The sequence below is a fragment of the Ixodes scapularis genome, unplaced genomic scaffold, assembly GCF_016920785.2.
Source record: "Ixodes scapularis isolate PalLabHiFi unplaced genomic scaffold, ASM1692078v2 PGA_scaffold6__148_contigs__length_123643588, whole genome shotgun sequence".
In the NCBI taxonomy this organism is placed as follows: Eukaryota; Metazoa; Arthropoda; class Arachnida; order Ixodida; family Ixodidae; genus Ixodes; species Ixodes scapularis.
The window spans coordinates 47,946,221-47,968,378 of NW_024609881.1; the positions used below are offsets into that span (position 1 = coordinate 47,946,221).

The following is a 22,158-nucleotide window of genomic DNA, read 5'->3' on the forward strand; positions in this document are numbered from 1 at the left end:
AGAATGTGCGTGTAACACATAATATTGGTGCCCTTGCCATTAGTTATACTAACTAGCTGTCCTAGGATAAAACTTGAAGAAGACGCATCAAGATTGTTGAACTCCTGACGTAGTCGATGGAACGCTTGCTTTTCTTTCTATCCTATTCTACCGCTTCTCCCTGCGACTGTACAGGGTGGAGTGGTACGATGGAGGCCTCAGCTGTCCCTTCCAAGAAATACAAGAGTTCACAGTTATCAAAATCACAACCCTAGATTACTCTAAGAAGTTTAATATGGAATCCAAAACAGTGGCTTTTGTCGGGGCCCAAAGTTACAATGCCCCGCTGCCCTGAACCAACCTTGACAAGATAATCGGTGAACCTTCTTTGGTCATGAATACTACGAGATTTTGAAGGGATCTGAGTAGACCTGTTCTGAAGACTCCTGAGCCTGTACTCTGACCAAACTTATTAGGAAAAACTGTCTTTTTATAGTTTCTTTTGGCCATCGTGACATCCAAATTAAAATTTTCAGAAAAATTCGAGTATTTTTTTTTTTTTTTACTGGCGAGTGCACGTTTTCGGATATTTTCGAATTTATTTGAAAACACGGAATCCTACGTAAGTGGCATAGAGAAGTTTCGCCCTGGTTGAAAAATATTTTGCAGGTCGACCTTTAAAGCCGAACGCCGGCGATGCTGTGCTCTCATAGGCCCGATAAAGCGATGTCAAAAACACATGTCACTGTGTCGTCCCTGTACATGATAGGTTGGACAATGAATGTGTACAAACATGGTCCCAACAGCTCGTGGCATTAGCTGGGTCCAGACAGAAGGTGGAATTGACTATAGGCTTTTTGTTGTGCATCTTTTTAAGTATTCCCGACGTTCTAAAGTGTAGCCTTTTGAGGCTACATCGTTGAGGGCGCATTCACAGTTTGGCATATTGTTCTTGACGGGAGACCATTTCCGACTTCAGCTCGTCAATCGAAGATGCTCCTGCAAAGTAGAAGCAAATTGAGCAGTAAATTATGATTTTATTTCACATCAGGCACCATCATAAACTGATGCAGGCTGCAGGGGCTGAAAGTGTAAATGTTTGACTCGATAAAGCCTCTGCTTTTTACAATAAAACATGAATTTACATTAGAGCGTCTAAATTTACAGCTGCTGCACTGCATCGTGGTTATTGATGTTGCAGCGGTCGCACCACTACGAGTTTACCTTTGCCCAATGCTCAGCATACTTAAACAAACGAACTGATGATAAGTAGAAGCTTTGTCACAAAAGCTAATTGAATTACCTCTTGTAAGGAAGAGTTCAAATTATATGCGATTTTATAACTTACAACCTGTCTAAAAAGCCAGTTGTTGCAAGAAAGTTGAAAACACGAACGAAAGGCATTAAAGAGTATTCTCGAAGCATGAAATCTGGCTGAAATTTAATGATATCTCAAAGGTGAACAATCCTAATGTCTAGTGCCTAATCTCCGCTACTGAAGCCGTTCATAGTGTAAAAGTCAATTGAACTGTAAACCTGCTCGGATATCGAAACTTGTTTTGAAAGGCATATAGGTTTTTCTCCCAGCCCGTCAAAAGCGGTACAAGATGGACGAACATTTTTGCAGTAACCATTTGCGTCCGGACCGCGGTGAAAGGGGGGGTAGGAGGGGGCGCCTCCTCCTACCCCCTTGGGATTCTGTGGTTAGTGACGACGAGGTATTTCAATGGCATACTCTTAGGCTGCAGCCACCCTGCTAATACGTCATACAAAGGACAGTCTGCAGATACTAGATAGCTTTAGGGAACCATTTTTTTCATATTTGATACGGTACGGGGCCTTTCGGTACGAACTGCGCATCTGCAAATCTTCTGCGGTAGCACATGGGCAGTTCATACCGGCAGCTCCCTGTATGAGCTGTCTTGTCCGATTGGCCATGCACAGACTCTCTGCAAACATCTTCAAAGGTTACATGAAAAAATGAAAGCCGTTTACAACTCCCTGTAACGCCGAATTTGAGCGCAGCTCTTGAGGAGGAGGAGGGAAGGGTACTGGGGGGATCAGTTGACCTCGGAAGGGGGGGTCACGTGACCTCGGGGGGAGGGGTCACGTGGCGATGACGTCATCAGTGATGATGACGATGCGGATGCCGATTACGTCATTGGCATCCACATCGCCATCGTCATCATGACAGATGACGTCATCAGTGACGTCACTGATATCGTCATTGTCATCATCACTGATGACGTCATCGTCACGTGACCCCCTAGGTCACGTGACCCCCCCCCCCTAGGTCCTCCCGAAGGAACCCGAGGTCCTCCCGAAGGAACCCGAGGTCCTTGCAATGTCCTCCCGAAGAAACCTGAGGTGCTTCCGAGGTCCTCCCGAAGGAACCCGAGGTCTTGGGGGGGTCACGTGACGATGACGTCATCAGTGATGATGACGATGAAGATGCGGATGCCGATGAAGTCATTGGCATCCGCATCGCCATCGTCATCGTCACTGATGACGTCATCGGCATCCGCATCGTCATTGTCATCGTCACTGATGACGTCATCGTCACGTGACCCCCCCCCCCCTAGGTCCTCCCGAAGGAACCCGAGGTCCTCCCGAAGGAGCCCGAGGTCCTCCCGAGGCCCTCCCGAAGGAACCCGAGGTCCTTCCGAGGTCCTCCCGAAGGAACCCGAGGTCTTCCCGAAGGACCTCGGGTTCCTTCGGGGAAATTTACCCATAATGCACCGCGCGGTTACGCCGACGCCGCTCAAGCCGGAAACAGGCGCCTAAGAGCTGCGCTCTAAAAGTCTATGGTTTGAAGATGCTTGAGACATGTCCGCCGATACTTCTGTCATCATGTCTGCAGTGAATACTGTGTCGTTTGTGTGACCCCGGTTTTTTGCTTCTTACCCTTGGCGGAAGATTATGAACTGTGAACGGAAAAGCTCGGTTGGTGTGCAACAAGCACATTTGAAGCTTGAGGCCGTCGTGTTCATAAAACCAAAGTCGGCAGTCTGATGTTACCCTTCTTTCCGTCGATGATAGCAGAATAATACGACCAAGGAACTCTGACTTTACTTAAATTGACCCTGTAAGTGACTACCTCACAACATGGCGTCTGGGTCCAAACAAACCGTTGCTAGGGACGTTGCTATAGACTAATATATGGAGACTCCACATGAGGCTAGATTTTTGCTTACAAGTCAGTAAATAATTTTCTTGTAAGCTACCCAACTTGTTGATATCTAGTGATGAAGGTGTTCTTGTAGTCTCAGTGTCGTATTGCAATGATGAAAGCCATTTTTGAAGCATTACACACCGCTTTGCTTTCGTAGCAGACGACACGATAGATTTGCTGGCCTCTGTTGCAGCGGGCGTTTTCATTGAATTGCGTCGGTAAACGAGCGACAAAAACAAGTGCATCGCCATGGCCGTAGAGGCCTCCGCAATCTGCGTTTTTTTTTCTGTGAAGAACCCAGCTTAGCTCAGAGGGGTGAAAATGCCGTAAAATCAAACCACGCCACGCAGATCAGTTACGACGACGACCTGAAGTGTATTACCGGCGTAGTGCAGGCCAGCATGAGTAAAAAATCGTACGCCGTCCAGGTAAGTCGTTTGTTTTATTATTGTGGTTGTCAGGTTATTAAAGAATTGCCTGTCTATCGCAAGTTCGCAATATTTTGCTTTTTTTCCCCCCTTGGTATACATCAAATTCCGTGTGTGTGCTCTTTTGGTGAAGACTTTCATCGAACCCGCGATGCGAGTACAATCTGTAATAAACTCACTTTATCCCTATTGGAAAAACCAGCATGAAAATAAAACTGGCCAAGATGGCAACTAAGCTGGTCAATCTGGTTAATCTGGCAGTCAGACTGGTTTAACTGGCAATCAAGCTGGTTTAAGCTGGTCAGTTTGGTTTAAGTAAAAACCAGCATGGTCTAACTAGAATCTGGTTTAGATTCAATATGGTGTAGCTGGGAGCCAGTCCGGTCCTAATTAGTCAAACTGGTTTTCCATGGAGCCAATGTGGCCAAGCTGGGAGACGAGCTGGTCATGCTGGGAGACAAGCTGGCGAATCTGGTCGAACCAGGGTGTAAGATAGACAGGTGGGGAAACGAGAGCCAAATGACCGACCGGATTGTGTCCCCCTCGGTTTCTCTTTTTCTGTGGCGCCATCTATGTGGAGCACCGCGAACCCTCACTCCGGTTGGGCGAACGGTGGCGACCGGCTAAACTGACGGAAAAGGTTTCTCGCGGATTTTCAATGGAAGACTGTCGTGCTCCCGGTTTATTTTGCACACTCTCCTATAAAATTCCATGCAAATTTGATTCAAAATTTTTTTCTTCTCGCCGCAGCGCCATCTGTCGCAAATCGGGGGTACCCCCAAGCAGACGAGTACACAATCCGGTCACGGCGCTGCGGTAGGTTGCTATGGGCCGTTTCTCCGCCTGTTTATCTTACACCCTGGGTCGAACCAGTGCCTCCTTTATAAGTCACACAATGCCTGTCAGCTCCGAGCACTGGCAAGCGGAAGGGAGAGGGCAAACAGTACGTGTGGTTGCCGTGCGGTGGAGCCACCTAGGCGTACAAACCTGCCGTGTAGAGAAGCCAACCATCTTTTCCGTAGGAGGTTCAATGATGTCGCCCGAGCAGCACCGACAGCAAGAAATCTACATGTTTCTGACTGACAGCTCGGGACCAGCTCGTCGTTTTCAACAGAATATTACTCATTTTCCTACCTTTTCACCCGCACACGACCCGACGCCAACTATTTCTATGCGCGCGATTCAAGGTGACTCCCAAAGCCCCAAACTGCCGCCAAAGCAGACGGTCAAGCGGCCAAGCGTTCTCCGCGTCCGCGCTGCAAAAGCTAAGCCTGGCCGTGCTTGCTGCGTAGTTTCGTATTTTGTTTCGGGGAAACTCGTTTGAATCAGGGCGGTCGCATCCAGAACAGTGTTCGGCATGCTGTTCAAAAAACATATATATGATATATCTTCAATAATAAGGTAAATACAAAATGTTAGAAAAATATACAAAACGAACGTTCGCCAGGCGGCACTACCTTACTGTACGTGTATGTTGTGAGGTGAAGCATCGGGCCTGGACACGTCCTGGAGAGAAGCTGACAGGCATGGTGTAACTTATATAGGAACCGTGCGGATCTAATTCAAGCCCCGACCAGGGCGCCCCTAGCGGCAAACAGGTCCGTTGCATCGGGCATCTTCTGCCAGTCACTGTGTTGGTTGTGCGTTGTAGTGGGTTAGCGCTGTAATTTCTGAGATGGCTATTCCGCACCAAGAAAGCCGCAACAATTGCTGCGTGGTCGGCAAGATCGCGCACGGCGCGAAGTACTACATCGTCCCTTCGAAGCCGTACGAGGCGGAGTACTGCGCGACCTGGGTACGACTTGTGCGTCCATACAGGTTAGTGGTGTTTCTTACCTTCCAGTTCGCGCTTTGTTTAAGCTGCTGACGAATAATACAATTAACTTTTTTTTCTCTTCTAGCGACGATGGAACAGCATCGACACCGACGGCAAACTCTAAAGTATGCAGCAAATACTTCACCGGAATCGAGAAGCGGAATGCGGTAGCCCTCCTAAGCCTACCGTTGGATGTTTCCATCAGCCTACAGGAACACTCTCAGAAAAAAAGGAGCCAAATGAGCAGAAAAGGGTTCCTTTCGCTAAAAAAGAACCGATTTCTGGGAAGATCCCTATGAAGCGTGCTTTCTCAACCAAAAGCACCCCATGCAAAATAAAAAAAGAAATGCAGAGCTAGTTTCTGGCCTGGATAGAGCGAAAAGGGTTCTTGTTGCAGCCAGGAAAGAGATAAAGCGATCTTTCGAAAACGAAGGTCACTTAAGTCTTCTACCGGATAGAGCTCGAAAGGCTTTGCACGCGAGAAATTGGGTGTGCCATTCTGTGGGAACAAAGCTGCCCGTTTGAGCTGTCAAGTCCTTCAAAGCTTAGAGAGGTGGAATGCCGTAGTTATTTACCAAGTCGCGTGCAAGTTGAAGCCGAGATAATCTTCGCCTCCGACCACAGATGAAACAGGCTTCGATGCCTTTGACTCCCGGACCACCTGCTTCAGCGGTCTGAACACTGGCGTTCGTTTGCAAACGTAACTGCTCGCCGTGTTTTATTTAACAAGAAATGTTAGTATAAAGCTAATTTTTGGTACTCATTTGTATAAACCAAACGGGTCATTGAATTAATGTTTATTTGAAGAAATCTGTATCTGCGGAAATCGCATGTGTTCTTTATTCCCCCCCCCCCCCCCCCCGGCCGAAAAAAACAACAAAGAAACTGCATACAAATTTGTAAAGGTGCAAAACTTCAATGAATGAGCAACACACGCACACAAAAAAGTGCGTGTCGTGTTGAATGAGTGATACGGTGGTTAAGCGGCGTCGTGTTTTTAGTAACAAGATACATTTTTTAACTTGCTTTCGTGTTTAAACAATATACGTATATTTGCGCGTATGAATGAAAAATAAATAGAACAAAGAAACTTTTTTTTTTTTTTTGTAGAATGCAGTTGTCCTAGCTTGTGGTCATGACACCGCCCGTCTCTGATTGTTTCGCGGCACGCGTCAAGCCGCAAAAATAGAGTTGGGACCCATCCGCGAGTAGCATCAAAAATCCTGCTGCGCGGAAAGTTAGTGTCGTTTGCTGAAGTCATCTTTATCTTCAGAAATAAATCAGCCTGTAAATGGTGTTTTTTTTTTATTTCAAGGAGCAGTTATGTCTAGAAGGATACCCCGAAATAATTCTATAGGCATATTCTATAAGTGCGTTTTGAGTGAAGCAAAACTAAACTTCGATATGTTGTGCGTTCAAATTTATAAATAATAACGCAGTGTAAAAAAAATTAGTGCTCCGTCTGCCGGTGAACCCCGTTCGCTACTTTGAGGTCGCCCACCAAAAGTTAAAAAAATGGGATGGCATAAAAAAAAAAAAAAAAAAAAAAAAAAAGAAACAGAAACGTGGTCACTGCTTTTCTTACAGTTTTCGCGAGCAATATGGCATGGTAGGATGCAGAACAAAATGGCCTCAGACGAAATGGCCCTGGACGAAATGGCCACAGACAAAATGATCCCAAGTGCACTCCCGGAGAGATAGTCCGAAGTGATTTTTAGACACTCATCTTGTAATAAGGTGCTACTCTGAAGTTCTATTAAGCGTACATTCAATGCTCTTATAATGCAACTTTTGTAGAGACTATAAAAAAAAGAAGCTCGATATAGACGCGACAATGTTGGAGAAACGCACACACAGGGCAGGCACCTGTTTCGTGTGTGTTTTTCTTCGACCTTGTACGGTTTATTTTGCACTCGTTTTCATTATGCCAATCAACCGACTAGCCCAAAAGTCTATCTTACTGCTTGATACAACTCTTTCCCATCTCCCGCTCGAAGCTTTAAATCGATGGGGTACAGTTACATTTTGTGAACTTAATGTTTTACTTGAAAGGAGTTTCCTCGCTAGTTCAACAGAGCTACAAAAAGACGTTTTGAGGGAAGCCATACGTAGCGCACATTTACAACTAGTTTCTTTGCGTAATGAAATGTTTATTTCACAAAAAAAAATGTATTGCATTATGCGAATATTTATCTTTTTATATGTTGGGATTGTACCAATTAAGCTAACAAAAATAAGGAGCAAGAAAGAATACGACAATATTTATTTTTGTCCGAGTTTACGGTACTATTCGAACAATTTTGTCCGTGGCCATTTTTCCGGTTCTCGGGCTGGTTCTGTTTTCGAGTCCCATTTCTAGTGGAAAAGGGGTAAGCGCCGACTGCACGCCCAAACATTTGCGTGACGTGGCGCTTAACTGAGCTAATATTTGTTCAGAAATGGCAATTGGCGGTTCGGATGTCGCTCCCATTGGAATAAAAATTACTTGTCAACGACATCTATTCCCTCTGTCTGATTGTTTTATTACCTATCACTTCTCTTTCCAGTTCCAAAATAGGCTCGATTATCATTCAATCCTGTTTTCCAGGCCTCTATTTTGGTAAATTCCTATAAAAAAACACGTCACTGACCGGACACTGAATCATCGAATCTAGGTGCGCTGTCGTATTGCCGGCACAAAAGTCGCTCAGCCACCAAATAGGCCAACACGTGTTTCTCAACACAATTTGTTGCTTCTTTCCGTTGCCGGAAGGTGTCACACGGAATCGAGAATTTCGCTTTTGTTTATTTTGTGTTTCTTTTGAGCAACAATTTTACCGGCGGTTGACGGACATGCTTGGTGATGTGATCGCCGTGTTTCCTGGCAGACAGGGACGGAAAAGCGATGACATGTGCATTGAGCATCGTTGTAAACCCGAGACTGGGGATACGGGCAAGGGACAAAACACAGAACGACACGGACGAAGTCACCATTGCTTCATGACATGTGCATATTATCTTCGCCAGCGAACCATGGTTCGGACAGCTAAACGGCACCCCAGAAGATAAGCCATAATGTATTCAAAAGCGACGTTTCGGGGGCCGATCTGCTCACCACCGGGCTGACAGTTCGGTGGAATCGTCATGCTCGTTTGACCAGTGAACCTTCTGTCTTGCACCACGTGATCACAACCGCAGAGGAAGGTGTCAGGTGATAAAAACCAGGCGACTAATTGGTTCGGCGAGCACGTAGCTCCCACTACGCTGTTAGCTTAGTGGTGAACAGGGATGGGCCAACAGGATCTATAGTCAGTTACAGGTTAAGAAGGTAGCGGCAAATGCCCCTCAAAGGGAATCAGATATCCCTCCGCCACCTTTGCATCCAATAGCGTCCCACCGTTTCCGTGACGTCGCGGACAACGCGCGAGGAGGGTCTTGCCTTTCTGTACATATTTGCTTTATCTTTTTACTTTGACTTAGCATTGTGGAAGCCACGAGAGGGAGATTAGAGTTCTCCCCCACCGACGGAAACAAATACGACTTTCGGGGATTATAGTCGGTTACAAGTCAAGAAGGTAGGAGAAGCTCCTCCCACAAGTGTGATGCGCCGGTTTCTAATCTCTCCGCAGTCGAAAGAAGAGTTCACTGGAAACGCTCCTTGTTCCGCTTCAATGGATTCCCACTTGTCTCCGATCCCACTTTTTAAGAAAGCGACCTTTGTATTCATCGGAGAGGAAACCGAGCCCCTGAAAGCAGCCTTTGTATCCATCGGGGGGGAAGCTAATCCCCGAAAGTCGTATTTGTTTCCGTCGGTGGGGGAGAACTCTAATCTCCCTCTCGTGGCTTCCACAATGCTAAGTCAAAGTCGAAAGATAAAGCAAATATGTACAGAAAGGCAAGACCCTCCTCGCGCGTTGTCCGCGACGTCACGGAAACGGTGGGACGCTATTGGATGCAAAGGTGGCGGAGGGATATCTGATTCCCTTTGAGGGGCATTTGCCGCTACCTTCTTAACCTGTAACTGACTATAGCTTCCCCCCCGATGGATACAAAGGCTGCTTTCAGGGGCTCGGTTCCCTCTCCGATGAATACAAAGGTCGCTTTCTTAAAAAGTGGGATCGGAGACAAGTGGGAATCTATTGAAGCGGAACAAGGAGCGTTTCCAGTGAACTCTTCTTTCGACCGCGGAGAGATTTGAAACGGGCGCATCACACTTGTGGGAGGAGCTTCTCCTACCTTCTTGACACGTTTGCAAGTCCGGTCTCAGGGCGCCGCCATCTTCCTCAGTGGGGTGCGCTCTCGGGAGAGGCCATAATCCGATTACGACGCCTTAGCAAGGCTTCGTAATAGGATTATGACTGATCCAAGCGCACCCCAGACAGGCAAGATGGCAGCTCCCTGAAGCCGGACTTGCAAACGTTGCCCGAGCGAGTGCCAGCGCTCGCTCGTCCGAGTGGTGGATCGGAACAATGCTTGACCTCCTCTCCCTTTGGGTTTGAAGCTCTAGAAGGGAGTACCTCCAAATACTTTACGTAAAGCATTTAGTACCTCCCTCCCTTTCCTCTTAGCCATCACTTGCAACATGTCAGCGGACGTGAGCACATGAACGATTGGAGACGTCTGCAGGTGGCCTTTTGAAAACGAACTGCGATCGGCCTGTTCATCATTTCAAGGTAAAACTTCTTAAGCAGGCAGTATTTGTAATTTCTCTTAAAAATTGCTATAAGTACAGTAACGCTCAATATGGCCAGAAATTGTTTGATGCATAGGCAGAATAAGTAGGACAGGGGGCGGCCTCTTATAGACCTTTTCATTTCAGTAGTTGCTTGACCGGCGGGTAGAGGGCGCTGGCGCATTCGCCGCCATTGGGTTGCTTCAATTTGGTCGGTTTCGGTTTCAACGTGCACGCGATTGTGATGCTGTTTCATGCCACTTTCGATTATTTTGCGATATAAATTTTTTTCTTGTAGCACACAACGAATGAAACAATGGTACTGAGCCACTTGGCAAACCACGAAGTGGTTTCGAGCCTAAATTGCGATCTTTTTTTACGAACACTATATGCGTCTGATTCCGTCCATCGTTAATTTCGGCCAGGTTCGGCGGTGAAACAACTGCGCTGATGCACAGGGAAAAGTACCATTGTCCACGGCCGTACCCGCGGACACTAGTTTCCAGAAGAAAAAAAATAAATAAAGAGTAGGACAAGCTCCGCCTGCAGCGTGCGCTCGTTGCCTGCCGCCGTGCTTTGGCTGTGCGTGCACCGAGTGGTACGGAAGGTAGATATATATAGCTCGCGCTCCAAGTCAGAGCTGCTACTGCTAACCCTATATTCGAACAGACTATATTGCATGAGTGCTTAGTGAAAAAGCAGGTCGACAACATGATGACATGTTTACTGTTCGATATTTGGTTTCCGTACACCAACCTTTTCTAACTGCGAGACTGGAAACGTCTTTTATAATGACTACAAAAGTTTCATATAATCACGTAGATAATATAAAAATTGATATTGTCTCGACCGGTTTTATTTAAGGAAATTAAGCGCTCGAGAAATATTTTGATACACCAGCGTAGGCTGACTAGAAAATTTCTTTAACTAAAGTACTCATTAACAACATTTCAAAATATTGGCCTTATAAAATAAACTTTTTGTTATATGGATATTTGCTTACGCCATTCTCAAGGTATGAGAATGGTGAGGTAAGTGAATGCCAGACTTCAAATAAAGTCTAATATTCATCTTCCGTAAAATTTTCCGAATGAAATTGAAGAGCGAAAAAGAAATGATCTCCGATAAGTTTGGCTGCAGTCGAACGCCAGGCGCCACCCAATGAACGAAAGCTGTTCGTTGATTGGAAACGATGCGCTTTGCACATTTTGACGTCGCCAGCTACTGAAAGTAACTCCCCATTCGCCGTCGACAACCGGCTGCACTCGGGTGATTTTCATGCTGAAGGATTCTTTTCGGCGTTACATTTTGTGAATCATAGGCACTATCAAGCTGTCTGTGACAGATTCTTACGCGGGGAGTCCAAATATTTGTGTTGAAATAAATTAATTGAATCTGCATGGTTATATTAAAAAAAAAATGACTTAAGAAATTTAAAGACTATGGACATGGAACCAAGCACGATATACAATTCCGTGGAATTCATAAATAAACCGATAAAGCGAATGCTTATATCGCACACGTGATTAAGAACGTAAAACATATATGATATTGCGAAGAAACAAGTTGCCTAATGTTAAGGTACCGTTATTTCTAGCATAAAAAGTAATTCAAACTAAACGTTTATTCCCGCGTCTTGTCCACAAGTTCTCTAGTGTAATCAAAAGAAACTGTTTTCGAATTGTTGGAACAACAAAACACCATGCTTTCGGGAAAAACACGTGGCTAATTACGCTCGGTGTTTTTGTTTCCTTCCTTGACACCAATGCGCACTCATATATATAATAACATTGGGCTTCCTATTGCAAATGTTCCGCCCTTATTAGTAACCAAACCTCAGTTCTCATAAGATATTGGTATTTCAACCCTCGAGGCTCTCTTCAAGTCATATATGTATTCAATGTGCGCAAGTGCTAACGCTGATTCCTGTATCCCGCACGCCGGCGGTAAAAAAATATTCAAAACGTGTTACAAAATCAACTACAGAAGATGCGCGCATAATGATGTATTGGAATCGCATGGTAAGTATAAGTATCTGACGACACTTTACGGAGTAAGGCAAGAGACGCGGCGAAACGCGACGAAAAACACGAATTCAACGCATCCGCCAAGGCGCGGACGGGAGAGCGGAGCAACACAATTGAAGCAACCTAATGGCGGCCGCATCACGTGATTCCAAGATGGCAGCGCCCATGCGGCGGAGGGCGAAAAGGTCTATTAATTAAGCTACTTGTCGTTTAAAATTTGTTTTTATGCTATTTTTTGCTTGGAGTTGTCCAAACAAGCACGTTGCAAAAAAACAAAACATTATTTTGATACTCTCGTGCGTTGAACTGCACAAGAGAAAAACATTTCTGCAGCGAACAGTGATCTCATTACTACAATATTGACTTTATATAATATGACAAAATACTGAGTTCAAGCTTTCCGCCAGAAAGATCTCAAGAACAGAACTTCGAATTTACAGCGCGAATGAAATGATCAATGATATCTCTTCGTAAATATAAAAAAATTATGTTACCGGGCTTTAATTAGCTAATTTATCCGTATTTATAGCCGCAATAAACGCGAGCGAATATGTGCTGTAAACGTTTCCGTTTTTGACTGGACATGACACTCCGAGAGCCAATCACTGCAGTTTACGGCACCGCTCAACTAATGACGATGCCGAACATTTGGTTAGACCCAAAGATGCAGTCTGCGCTGTGACATTAAGGAATGCAAAACGTCACGCTTGTCATAATGTAACAGCGCAGACTGCATTCCTTGGTCGAAACGTATGTTCCGCGTCGTCATTCGCTGAGCGGACTTCGCAGGTTGCGACGATTGGCTCTCGGAGTGTTGTGCGGAAATCAACAGGCGCGAACTTTTTGCGCATTTTGTGTTTGCACAAATGTGGATGTATGTTTGATGAAAAGAACTGTTTTACTTGGTCCTATATCCAGTGCCGCAACTATTATGTTAATAGCTTACATGCGTAACGGCGCATAAACGTAACAAATGGTTTTTCTTTTAGGGATTCGTTGATACTGACAAATGTGAAGACGCCGTGAGCGTTCGCCGTCATGTCTTGCTCACAAAAGAAGAGATAACTACAGTGCCCCTGAACGTCGACCTGATACAAAACCGCATGATGCGGACGTTTCAGTATTGCCAAGAATTGATCCTCAGCGAGGCTGGAGTCCGCACAGTCCTTGAGGAATTTCTGGCAATGACGATTCCCGGAATGGTAATTCAACATTGTCTTCTTTATATTTAGTCTTAAAGTTTTGAGATTTTTACAGGTCATCAGGACTTCAAAAGTTTCTTACTACCCGTTTTATCGCCTGTGAATGAGATAAGGGCTTTTGATACGTGCTAAATGATAAAATTTTACCTCGTAATAAGGCTAGGCAATGAATTAATTAACATTACGATTAATTAACTATCGTTTTACTCTCAATCAAGTGAGTTTAATTGGCATATTGGTTGAATTACCAATATGCCGTTGAATTATTATGTATTATAGTTGAATACGAAAAGTCTTATAAACAAAAAAGTAAGAATACTCATTTATTCTTTTTGTGTGGTTATAACACAATTGTTTCTGATGGCTACTTAAGTGTTTTATGATTATTATCTAGAGTGGTTTTGAAGTTTAAATGATAACGTGCAAATATTTTATTTTAAAGGTTTGCCATGTTTTTCTTGTGTATGAGGTACAATGGCAAGTTGCTATTTGAACTTGTTATTGTACAAATATGTACAGATATTTTGTTTTAAATGTTTGCCATGCCTTACTTCTGTACGAGGCACAGTGACAAGTTGCTATGTAGTACCCTATATAAGACGTAGTAAAAACTTGTCAATTAAAAAATCGGTTTTTCTAGGCCTTTTCTGAGATACAATATCACGCCTGGAGATCAGCGGGACCTATAAATTGATTAACTAATCAATATAAAAGAAAACATAAATCGAAATTATTTTAATTGACGCGCAGCCCTACTCTACTCTAGTGACAGTAAGTGGTCATTTAGTTAATATATATATATGTGTGTGTGTGTGTGTGTGTGTGTGTGTGTGTGTGTGTGTGTGTGTGTAAGCAATCCGTGTGTGCAAATCTATAGCGCATAAATGTACTTTTGTAAACCAGCAACACTCTCCATTCGTTGTTTATTTTTCAGTTACTACAAGACGTTAAACTGCCGTTCGGCAAAGACATCCGGAGGACATGAGAGCCAAGATGGAGGCATTTACAGCTTCTACACTAGTGTTGCTCAAAGGAAAAAAACGTCACTCTGAACCTCGAAGAGCTGCTTGAAGGTATACTTTAGTCGGTGGTTTTGTAATCTATCACAAGCTTCAGACTGCGACGGCGCAGAGTTTTACCTTCGTCCACCATAAATATGCTGGGTTAACTTACTACCTCTTTACGAACTGATGACCGCTTGTCGGCGCCATTCGTTTAAAACAGAGTTAAATTATACTCGGAAACAACTTTCTGTGGCGTTTCTGAAGTGAAGAGTGCGTGTGCATAGCCTTGATTGGCGCTCAAGATGCGCGGGCGTTTTTAACTCCGACTACATTGCCAAAAAAAACGTTGCCAAAGTCACCCCCGAGTATAGTGCATTGTCACAGATGGTAATGCAAGCTTGTCAGGGTTATATTTCCAATATACGAGCCAGTAATATAGAACAAATCCTTGCTTTATTTTCTGAAAATAATTCAAAGGAAATATAAGCGACTAGAGTCAATGACAGGTTAAGAAAAATCTGAAAGAAGAAAGCCGACAGACGCTTGGAATAGAGAGAAGGTTTCTCCTCTCCCCTACAAGCTTCTGTCCGCTTCCTCCTCTCCAGCTCGTAGATTTTTTCTAATCTGTTACTGACTATATGGCAAGAAGGATGTAATATGGGTAGAACTAACGTTTCTTGAAACGTGCTTAAAATTCCTGTGCATCTACCTTCCCGCAGAACGCTCGAGAAGTCAATCACACCAATTTATGAAGAGAGCTCGGCGAATAAAAAGGCCAAAGCATGTTTAGACATATGAATGAAGCGAGAGATGTCACTGAGTATGACGTTCACGTGCCGGCTTCATGCTCAGTGTCACGTTAAAGACTTCATTTTTAAGTCGCAACATATTTTCAGCTGGTCGAGCCCTCTAGATCGCACTGATTGACCCACTAAATGTTTTAAAGGAAATCACATCTGCGGGTATGTTTTAGAGCGTAAGGCTAAACGAGAAATAAAATGCTTAGTGAAACCTATACAATTATAATTGATCTAAAAGCGTCGCGAATGAGGAACTCGCAGCATAATTATACAGAGGAAAATGCATGTGTTTAAATTCTTGCTTTCTTGTTGTAGGAAGTCCGGACACTGATGCCACTGATCCATCTCCAGGAAAATAAATTTGACATTTTTTGGACGGTGTCCTGACAGTGAGCGGCATCAGAACGACAGTAGAAGCTGTGTGCATGTTGCTGGCAGTGATAACCGTCTCGTCTTAAAACTGTTTCAAATTTTGTTAGTTTTTTTACTGCGAACAGAAGAATCAATTTTTGCGACTCCAATAAAGTATATGAATGGACATGATCATTACTTTTCTGCCTGTCACTTAGTTAATTACGAACAGGAATGAAGTGTCTTGACGCTGGCCAGACTGATGTTTGTAAACCTGTCGAAAAGGCCCAGTGCTAGTGATTAATGAACAATCTAAAGACATTTTGGTTGGTAGAAAAAAATTTACCTTGTGGAGCAAAAAATACAAAATACGATTTACTAAAAACTAACTAGGAATGTAAAAAAAAAAGATTTGTCATAAAAGAGGGTTAGAAGTACAAAATATGGTTTACGAAATGAATGTTAACATAATGTAAGAAGTCGGGATTTATTGAAAGAACCAACAAGAGTTCCGGATAAAACATGAAATAGGGTTCATAAAGAAAAAACAAAGAAGGATCCGTAAAGAACCTTAAAATAAGGTTCATTAAGGGCACGAAGAAGGGTTCTCGAAAGAACCCGAATAGGGTTCATTAAGATGAACCAACAAAGGATACAAAAAGAACCCTGAAATAGGGTTCATTAGGAGCACCAAAAAGGGTTTTGGAAAGAACCCGGAATAGGGTTCATTAAGAGCACCCGAAAGGGTTCTGGAAAGAACCCGAAATGGGGTTCATCAAGAGCACCAAAAAGGGTTCGGGAAAGAACCCGAAGTAGGGTTGATTAGGAAGAACCAAAAAAGGATCTTAGAAGAACCCCGAAATAGGGTTCGTTAAATAGAACCCAGAAGCGTTCTGAAAAGAACCAAAAATAGGGTTCATTAAGAAGAACCAATAAACGATCCGAAAAGAACCCCGAAATAGGGTTCATTAGAAAGAACCCCGAAATAGGGTTCATTAGAAAGAACCCTTATTGTGGGTTCTTTTCTGCACCTTTAAGGGTGCCGCCCATTGGACAAGCGAAAGAACCCTAAAAGGTGCTAGTTGGCACGCTTTTTTTTTTTTGAGAGTGAAGATAGTAAAGAGAATCGCGGAACAGCGCGAAAAAAAATCGCCCAGTTATTGTCAAGCTGATTCAAAAATAACGTACATAATTACCGCAGTCCACTCAACGCCAACAAAATATTTTTGCGGGCGCGCTTAATTTTGTTTGCAGAGTACGGCGCTCCGTGACATCCACTTGTCCGTCGAAACGGACCTCCTTCGCGTCGCACACGCGGCCAGACTCATGCAACAGTTTTCTCTTCGTCATATTGGCACCACGGAAGAAGCTTTCTGGATTCGTAACCGCCTTAAACCCCGTCGTAATCACCCTGGGAACACTGTCCGCTGTGCAGCTGATCGCCACTGCTTCCCCCCGATAATTCTGCACCGGCTACCGAAGAAGCTTTCCGAATTCTTAGTCGCCCACTGTCCTCTGTGCTGTTCGTTGCTATTACTTCGCGATGATTCTGAGCCGGCGGCACCGGCTTCCGAAGGAACTTTCCGAACTCGTAACTGCCTTAAAGGGATACTACAACGAAATTTCGGCGCTCATTTTTTGGTCTACATGTGTTCAAAAAAGTACCATCAAATCGAACATACCAATATCTTGTTAAAAAAGACACGAAAAGGTATTTTAAAAAGAATAAAACAATTATCAAAGAGCACCTGGTGGATGTCGCTCACGCCTCGCTTGTAATGCCCTTCTAGCAACCTTGGCAGCTAGTGACGGAGGTTGTCTCGCCTAGAGCACTGCACGGGCCGGAATTTCTAGGCCCGGCCCGACCCGGCCCGGTAGAGACACGGCCCGGGCCCGGCCCGAGCCCGACAGAATATTTTATTTCTAGGCCCGGCCCGACCCGGCCCGTTAGAGACACGGCCCGGGCCCGGCCCGAGCCCGATAACATTTTCAAATATGAGCCCGAGCCCGGCCCGAGCCGGAAAACTGGGACCGAGTTTTTTATGTCATAAATATGTCGACTAAGAATATGTATTGTCGAGAGTATGGGTGAAATATGCGCATCATTTGCGACAGTCTTTGAACTCATGGCACACCGACAATCCTTGAGACAAAAGTGGGGAATTTTTTATTTATGAATTTATTGAAGAGATATTGCACTTTTCGTTATTCTATTCAATTCGTTTAAGAGAAATTTCCTTCCTACATATTTTTGTGTAGAAACAATAAATTGTCCATGGACTCTCTCTTCAGGCAGGTCCGCCTTGCTTGCATAATGTAGCCCGCCGCGCTAAAGTTCCGTTCGCTGCTAGCACTTGTAGCAGGGATGCACAGGATGCGTTTGGATAGAATTGACAGTTTCGGGAATTCTTTCTCGTGCGCTCTCCAGAAGTCACAAAGCTCAGACACTACTGAGCACGAGTAGTCTTTCTTCCCGTGTAGATGCTCCTCCAATTCGTCGGTGGCTACCTTGTCCTCCTCCGCGTCACACCAGTCTTCAAACAAACCCTGGCACCTTCTTTTTGATGCGGGATCTCGAACGTCATCGTTTGTCTCATCTTCATCTTGGGTCACTGCTTTGGTGAAACGGGCAAGTAGCTTTCTGACATGCGCGTAAACTTCAAGGCGCTCGTCCTCGGGCAACGTGCGGAGTTGGCGGAACTGAGGCCAGAGAAATGTGGCGGTCTTGTGGAGGAGGAAAATATTCAACTTCGTGTCCAGGAAATGACGAACACGGGACTTGATCTTCTCGATTTCCACTGCCTCTACAGCAGACACCGCCGCACCAGGTTTAAGATGTTTTTTCAACGCAGAAGCGTAAAGGACAACCAGAGGAAGTGTTGGACGTATTTCCTCTTCGAGCACGTCGGTAGCATCTTTGAAGGGTTGCAGGAACACGATTAACTCGTTGAGTGTTGTCTTGTTCAGGCTTTCCATCAATAGATTGTTCCTTGACTATAGTAGAGCTTCTATCTTCTCGAACTGAGAGCAGACAGCCTTTAGCATGGATACGTTTGAATTGAAATTTACGGCACACGACCCGGGCCGACGCGATTTAAAATTTACGGCACACGACTGACCAGGCACGGCCCGGGCCGACGCGGCCCGGAAATTTTTTTTTTCAAGCCCGAGCCCGGCCCGGGCCCTAAAAAATACGTGCTACCCGGCCCGAGCCCGGCCCGCGGGCCGGGCCGGGCCTGGGCTTTTGGGCCGGCCCGAGCCCGTGCAGTGCTCTAGTCTCGCCTCCGGCCACGACGAGAGAAGAGGGGCAGGAGGAACTCCCCACTTCCCGAGAATGCCTTTTGTGTGTCACAGAAGTCGCTATTGTCCCCCTACAAGATTATAGAAGATTAACCCGTCGCTCAAAATTTGTACAAAAGCCGCTTCGGTGGCTGGAACGACTAGGCCATCCTCTCGACGTCAGCCTTGCCGTAGCTTTGCTCGTCTTGAGACGACCTACGTCACGATTGCGTTGGATGTCACGTGGTCTCCGCTGGGCCTTCTCCGAGCGCTTGCCAGAGTGGGCTGTTTATAAGGAAAAATACAGCCACCAGGCTCAAAATACAAACGTGCATTTGTCATTTACGGATATTGCGGATCATAATCAACCTATTTTTGAACACGACGGGAATATTTCAAATTTCGTTGAAGTATCCCTTTAAATTCCGTCGTAATGACGACGGAGACACTGTCCGCCGTGCTGTTCGTCGCCATTGCTGCCCGATGCTCTTGCGGCGGCTACCGCCAGTTCGCGGCGAACAATAGGCGACCGCCGCGACACGGCCGGCTTGCTCGCTTCCTATAGGAGGCAGTGGTCGAACTATTAATCCTGGGTAGCTAAACTCGTCGAGCACAACTTTGCGTCCGAAAGTTGCGGAACGCGCTAATTGGACTTTCGCGACGCTGAGGTCAAGCCGAGCGAGGTGTCAATCATCCAAGCTCTCTCGGTGCTCAAATTTCAGGGAGAATGTAAAACACAAAGTCGTAGCGAGCTCCATCGAAGCGCGTGCGAGCAACACCGTGGTGCCAGCCGATTGAACGGCTGCACTGATGACGTCTCGCCCGAGTGTCCCTACATCCCTACGCCGCGTTAGAGTCAATGATGCGTAGATTGTACCTAGGCGGCCGGTAAATACTCTGAACTTTCTCGTCACAAGATCGTCGTTTGTGGAAGTTATTGGTGACGACAAAGGGAAAAGGGACGTTTCACAACTTTGGGAAGGAGTTATTTGAGGCCAAAATCTTCGCTTCGGAATCGAGGCGAAGATTGAACTTTGTGATGTTGTGGAGCCGTGCGCGGTGTACGCGGGCGGCTTTATAGAGCTCATCTTCCGCCACTGTCAACAACGCCACCGGGGTCACCCACAGGCGGTTTGTTTAGAGACGTCGGTAATGTCTGAGAGATGAAGAAAAACGGGGGATAACAAAAAAAAAAAAAAAAAAAAAAGCCGAATAAAGGGAAATAAAAAAAAAATTAAAGACGTTTACAAATCTTTGTAATGCGAAATTGGAGCTCAACTCTTGAGGAGGAATAAGGGAGGGTACGGAGGGGAGGGTATGCTCCTCCTCCTCACCTCTTCTTCTCCTCCCCTCCTCCTCCCATTGAGTTTCTCCGCTAAATTTAGCAGGAAAAAAGACATCACATGACAGTCTAGCGGAGAAGTGAATCGGCGTTGAAGTCACATAGCTGGGAATTGAATTGGTGTTGAGGTCATGTGACGTCAATTTCGCGCTAAATTTAGTGGGCCGGTTACGCCGACGGCGACGCCCACGCCGCGAAATCCAGAAACGGGCGCCGAAGAGCTACGCTCTAAAGAAAGAATTAAGGTACGACCAACACACACACACACAAACACACACACACACACACACACACACACACACAGAAACAAATAGGAGTCTCAAGAAGGGCCGTAGAAATTGTTCGGGAGAGAGAGAGAGAGAGAGAGGAGGTGATGGTGGTGAAAAAGGGGGATATTCCTTTCCCCTAATATTTTATTATAACTCTCTGAAATGCTATGGTGGTTCGGGGCTGGGGCGATACCCCCCCCCCCCCCCCCCCCGCCCCCCTTTCCACCCTTATGCCCCTTGCCCCCCCTCTCGACGCAACTGGGGGAGGAGGGGGGCTAAATCCTACCCCTCTCCCCATCCTCCTGTTTCGACGACCCTGCTTAGAGGTGTTCCAATGAGCAATGACGAGGAACAGCACAGCCTGCAATTTTCGAAATAACGGTTCAAGAGATTCTGGAATTAAAACGGCTCGCGTTCCATGAACTCAAGAGTGGCCGTGACAGACTTTCAAGCGAAAGACTCGTGCCAGGGCACGTATATAGTGTGCGGGCGCGTTCAGTGACGTTGTTTTAAAGTTGATACCTTTGACGATGGAGTCAGGATTATCAGTTGTGAACGACAAATTTGATGGTGCGTGTTCAAATCGACGATGTCAAGTTTAGTGTCCTTGCGTTCTTGAAGCATCACCGCCAATATTGACAACCTGACATTACTTTTATTTCCTTATTTCCGTTGATAAACATACTTAATCCCAATCTGACTGATCTTCGAATGTCTACCATAAAATGATTTTATCCCGCCGATGAAGGGACTACTGCCTGGATGCGAAATCCGCCCGAAAGTGGACAACGGTAGTCGGCTGGTTGTGATCTAGCCACGTCGGGCTACACTTTGGCCAGATCCGAGATAAATCAAAAGAATGGCAGGGACGCTTTTTAGTAAATTCTGCTTTATCGGCGGAAATAAGAAAGATACCAGACTATCAACTTCGACGGTGTTGATTTTAAAATGCAATTCCCAAGCATCCATCGTGCTTTTTAGAGACCATCTAACATGACGGTCGCAGCTGATAATCTTTGTTCTGACGTCACACGTATGAGCCACGGTCGTCTCCGCGTGCTCTCTAGTGCAGCTCTTGTTCGGTGCCTAGGGAGGCGTAGGGATTTTTCGTCCCCTCAACGAAAAACGTCACGAAGACGCGGGTTTGTGAGAAAAGAAAACTTCGCGGCAATCTTTCGGCTCCTGCCCCCACTATGGCATAACAAAGAATATTTTTGTTGACGAGTTTAGCGACCCTGGTCGTCAAGCTGGTCATGCTGGGAGCGCGCACGCGCTCCCAAGGTCGGCTAGAGATAGCCGAACTGGCATTACTGGGAGCGCGCGCCAAGGTCGGCTTAGGCTGAAACGACGCCACGTCCTGTTCTTTGTCCTCTCGTTCTTGGTAGACGACCGGGCGCGTCAGGCGCGCTGCAAGCTACCTTTGTGTGCGAGAAAATGGAGAGAGAGATTGGTATGAACGGAGACACATGTACGACAAAACCTTCCGATCCGACGTGCGGACTGCCGGAATGACTTTAGGAAGCGAGGGTTCTCGTAGCATCGGAGAGCGTTGAAAACCCTCGCCTCCGACCGTCGTATTGCGTGGTCGGACGTCGGATCGGACGGTTTCGTCGTACATGTGTACGACGAAACCGACCGACAGATTTTCGAGGGGACGGCTGTGTGCGCGTTGTTTGGAGACTACTTGAACGACGGCGCAAGCGAAGCGGGTTTTGAGGAGACAGCGAGCGGCAGTCCGTTCAGTGCAGGAAGATGTCGGACGTCCCGATTGAGGCGTCGCTTCGTGTCTTCTAACGTGTTTGTGTGCTCGTGAATGACGGTGGTGCCGAGGAGTATCG

The 22,158-nt window shown here is 45.8% G+C and overlaps 1 protein-coding gene across 1 annotated transcript in view; it reads right to left on the minus strand.

Moving 5' to 3' along the window:
- Positions 1 to 910: 910 nt before the first annotated feature.
- The window catches only part of LOC120838944 (hydroxyacid oxidase 1), a 68,041-nt gene continuing 46,793 nt past the window's right edge, over positions 911 to 22,158 (minus strand). The window contains exon 8 of the mRNA XM_042294388.1: positions 911 to 978. Coding sequence (XP_042150322.1) covers positions 911 to 978 — 68 coding nt within the window. The remainder of the gene's footprint in view (positions 979 to 22,158) is intronic.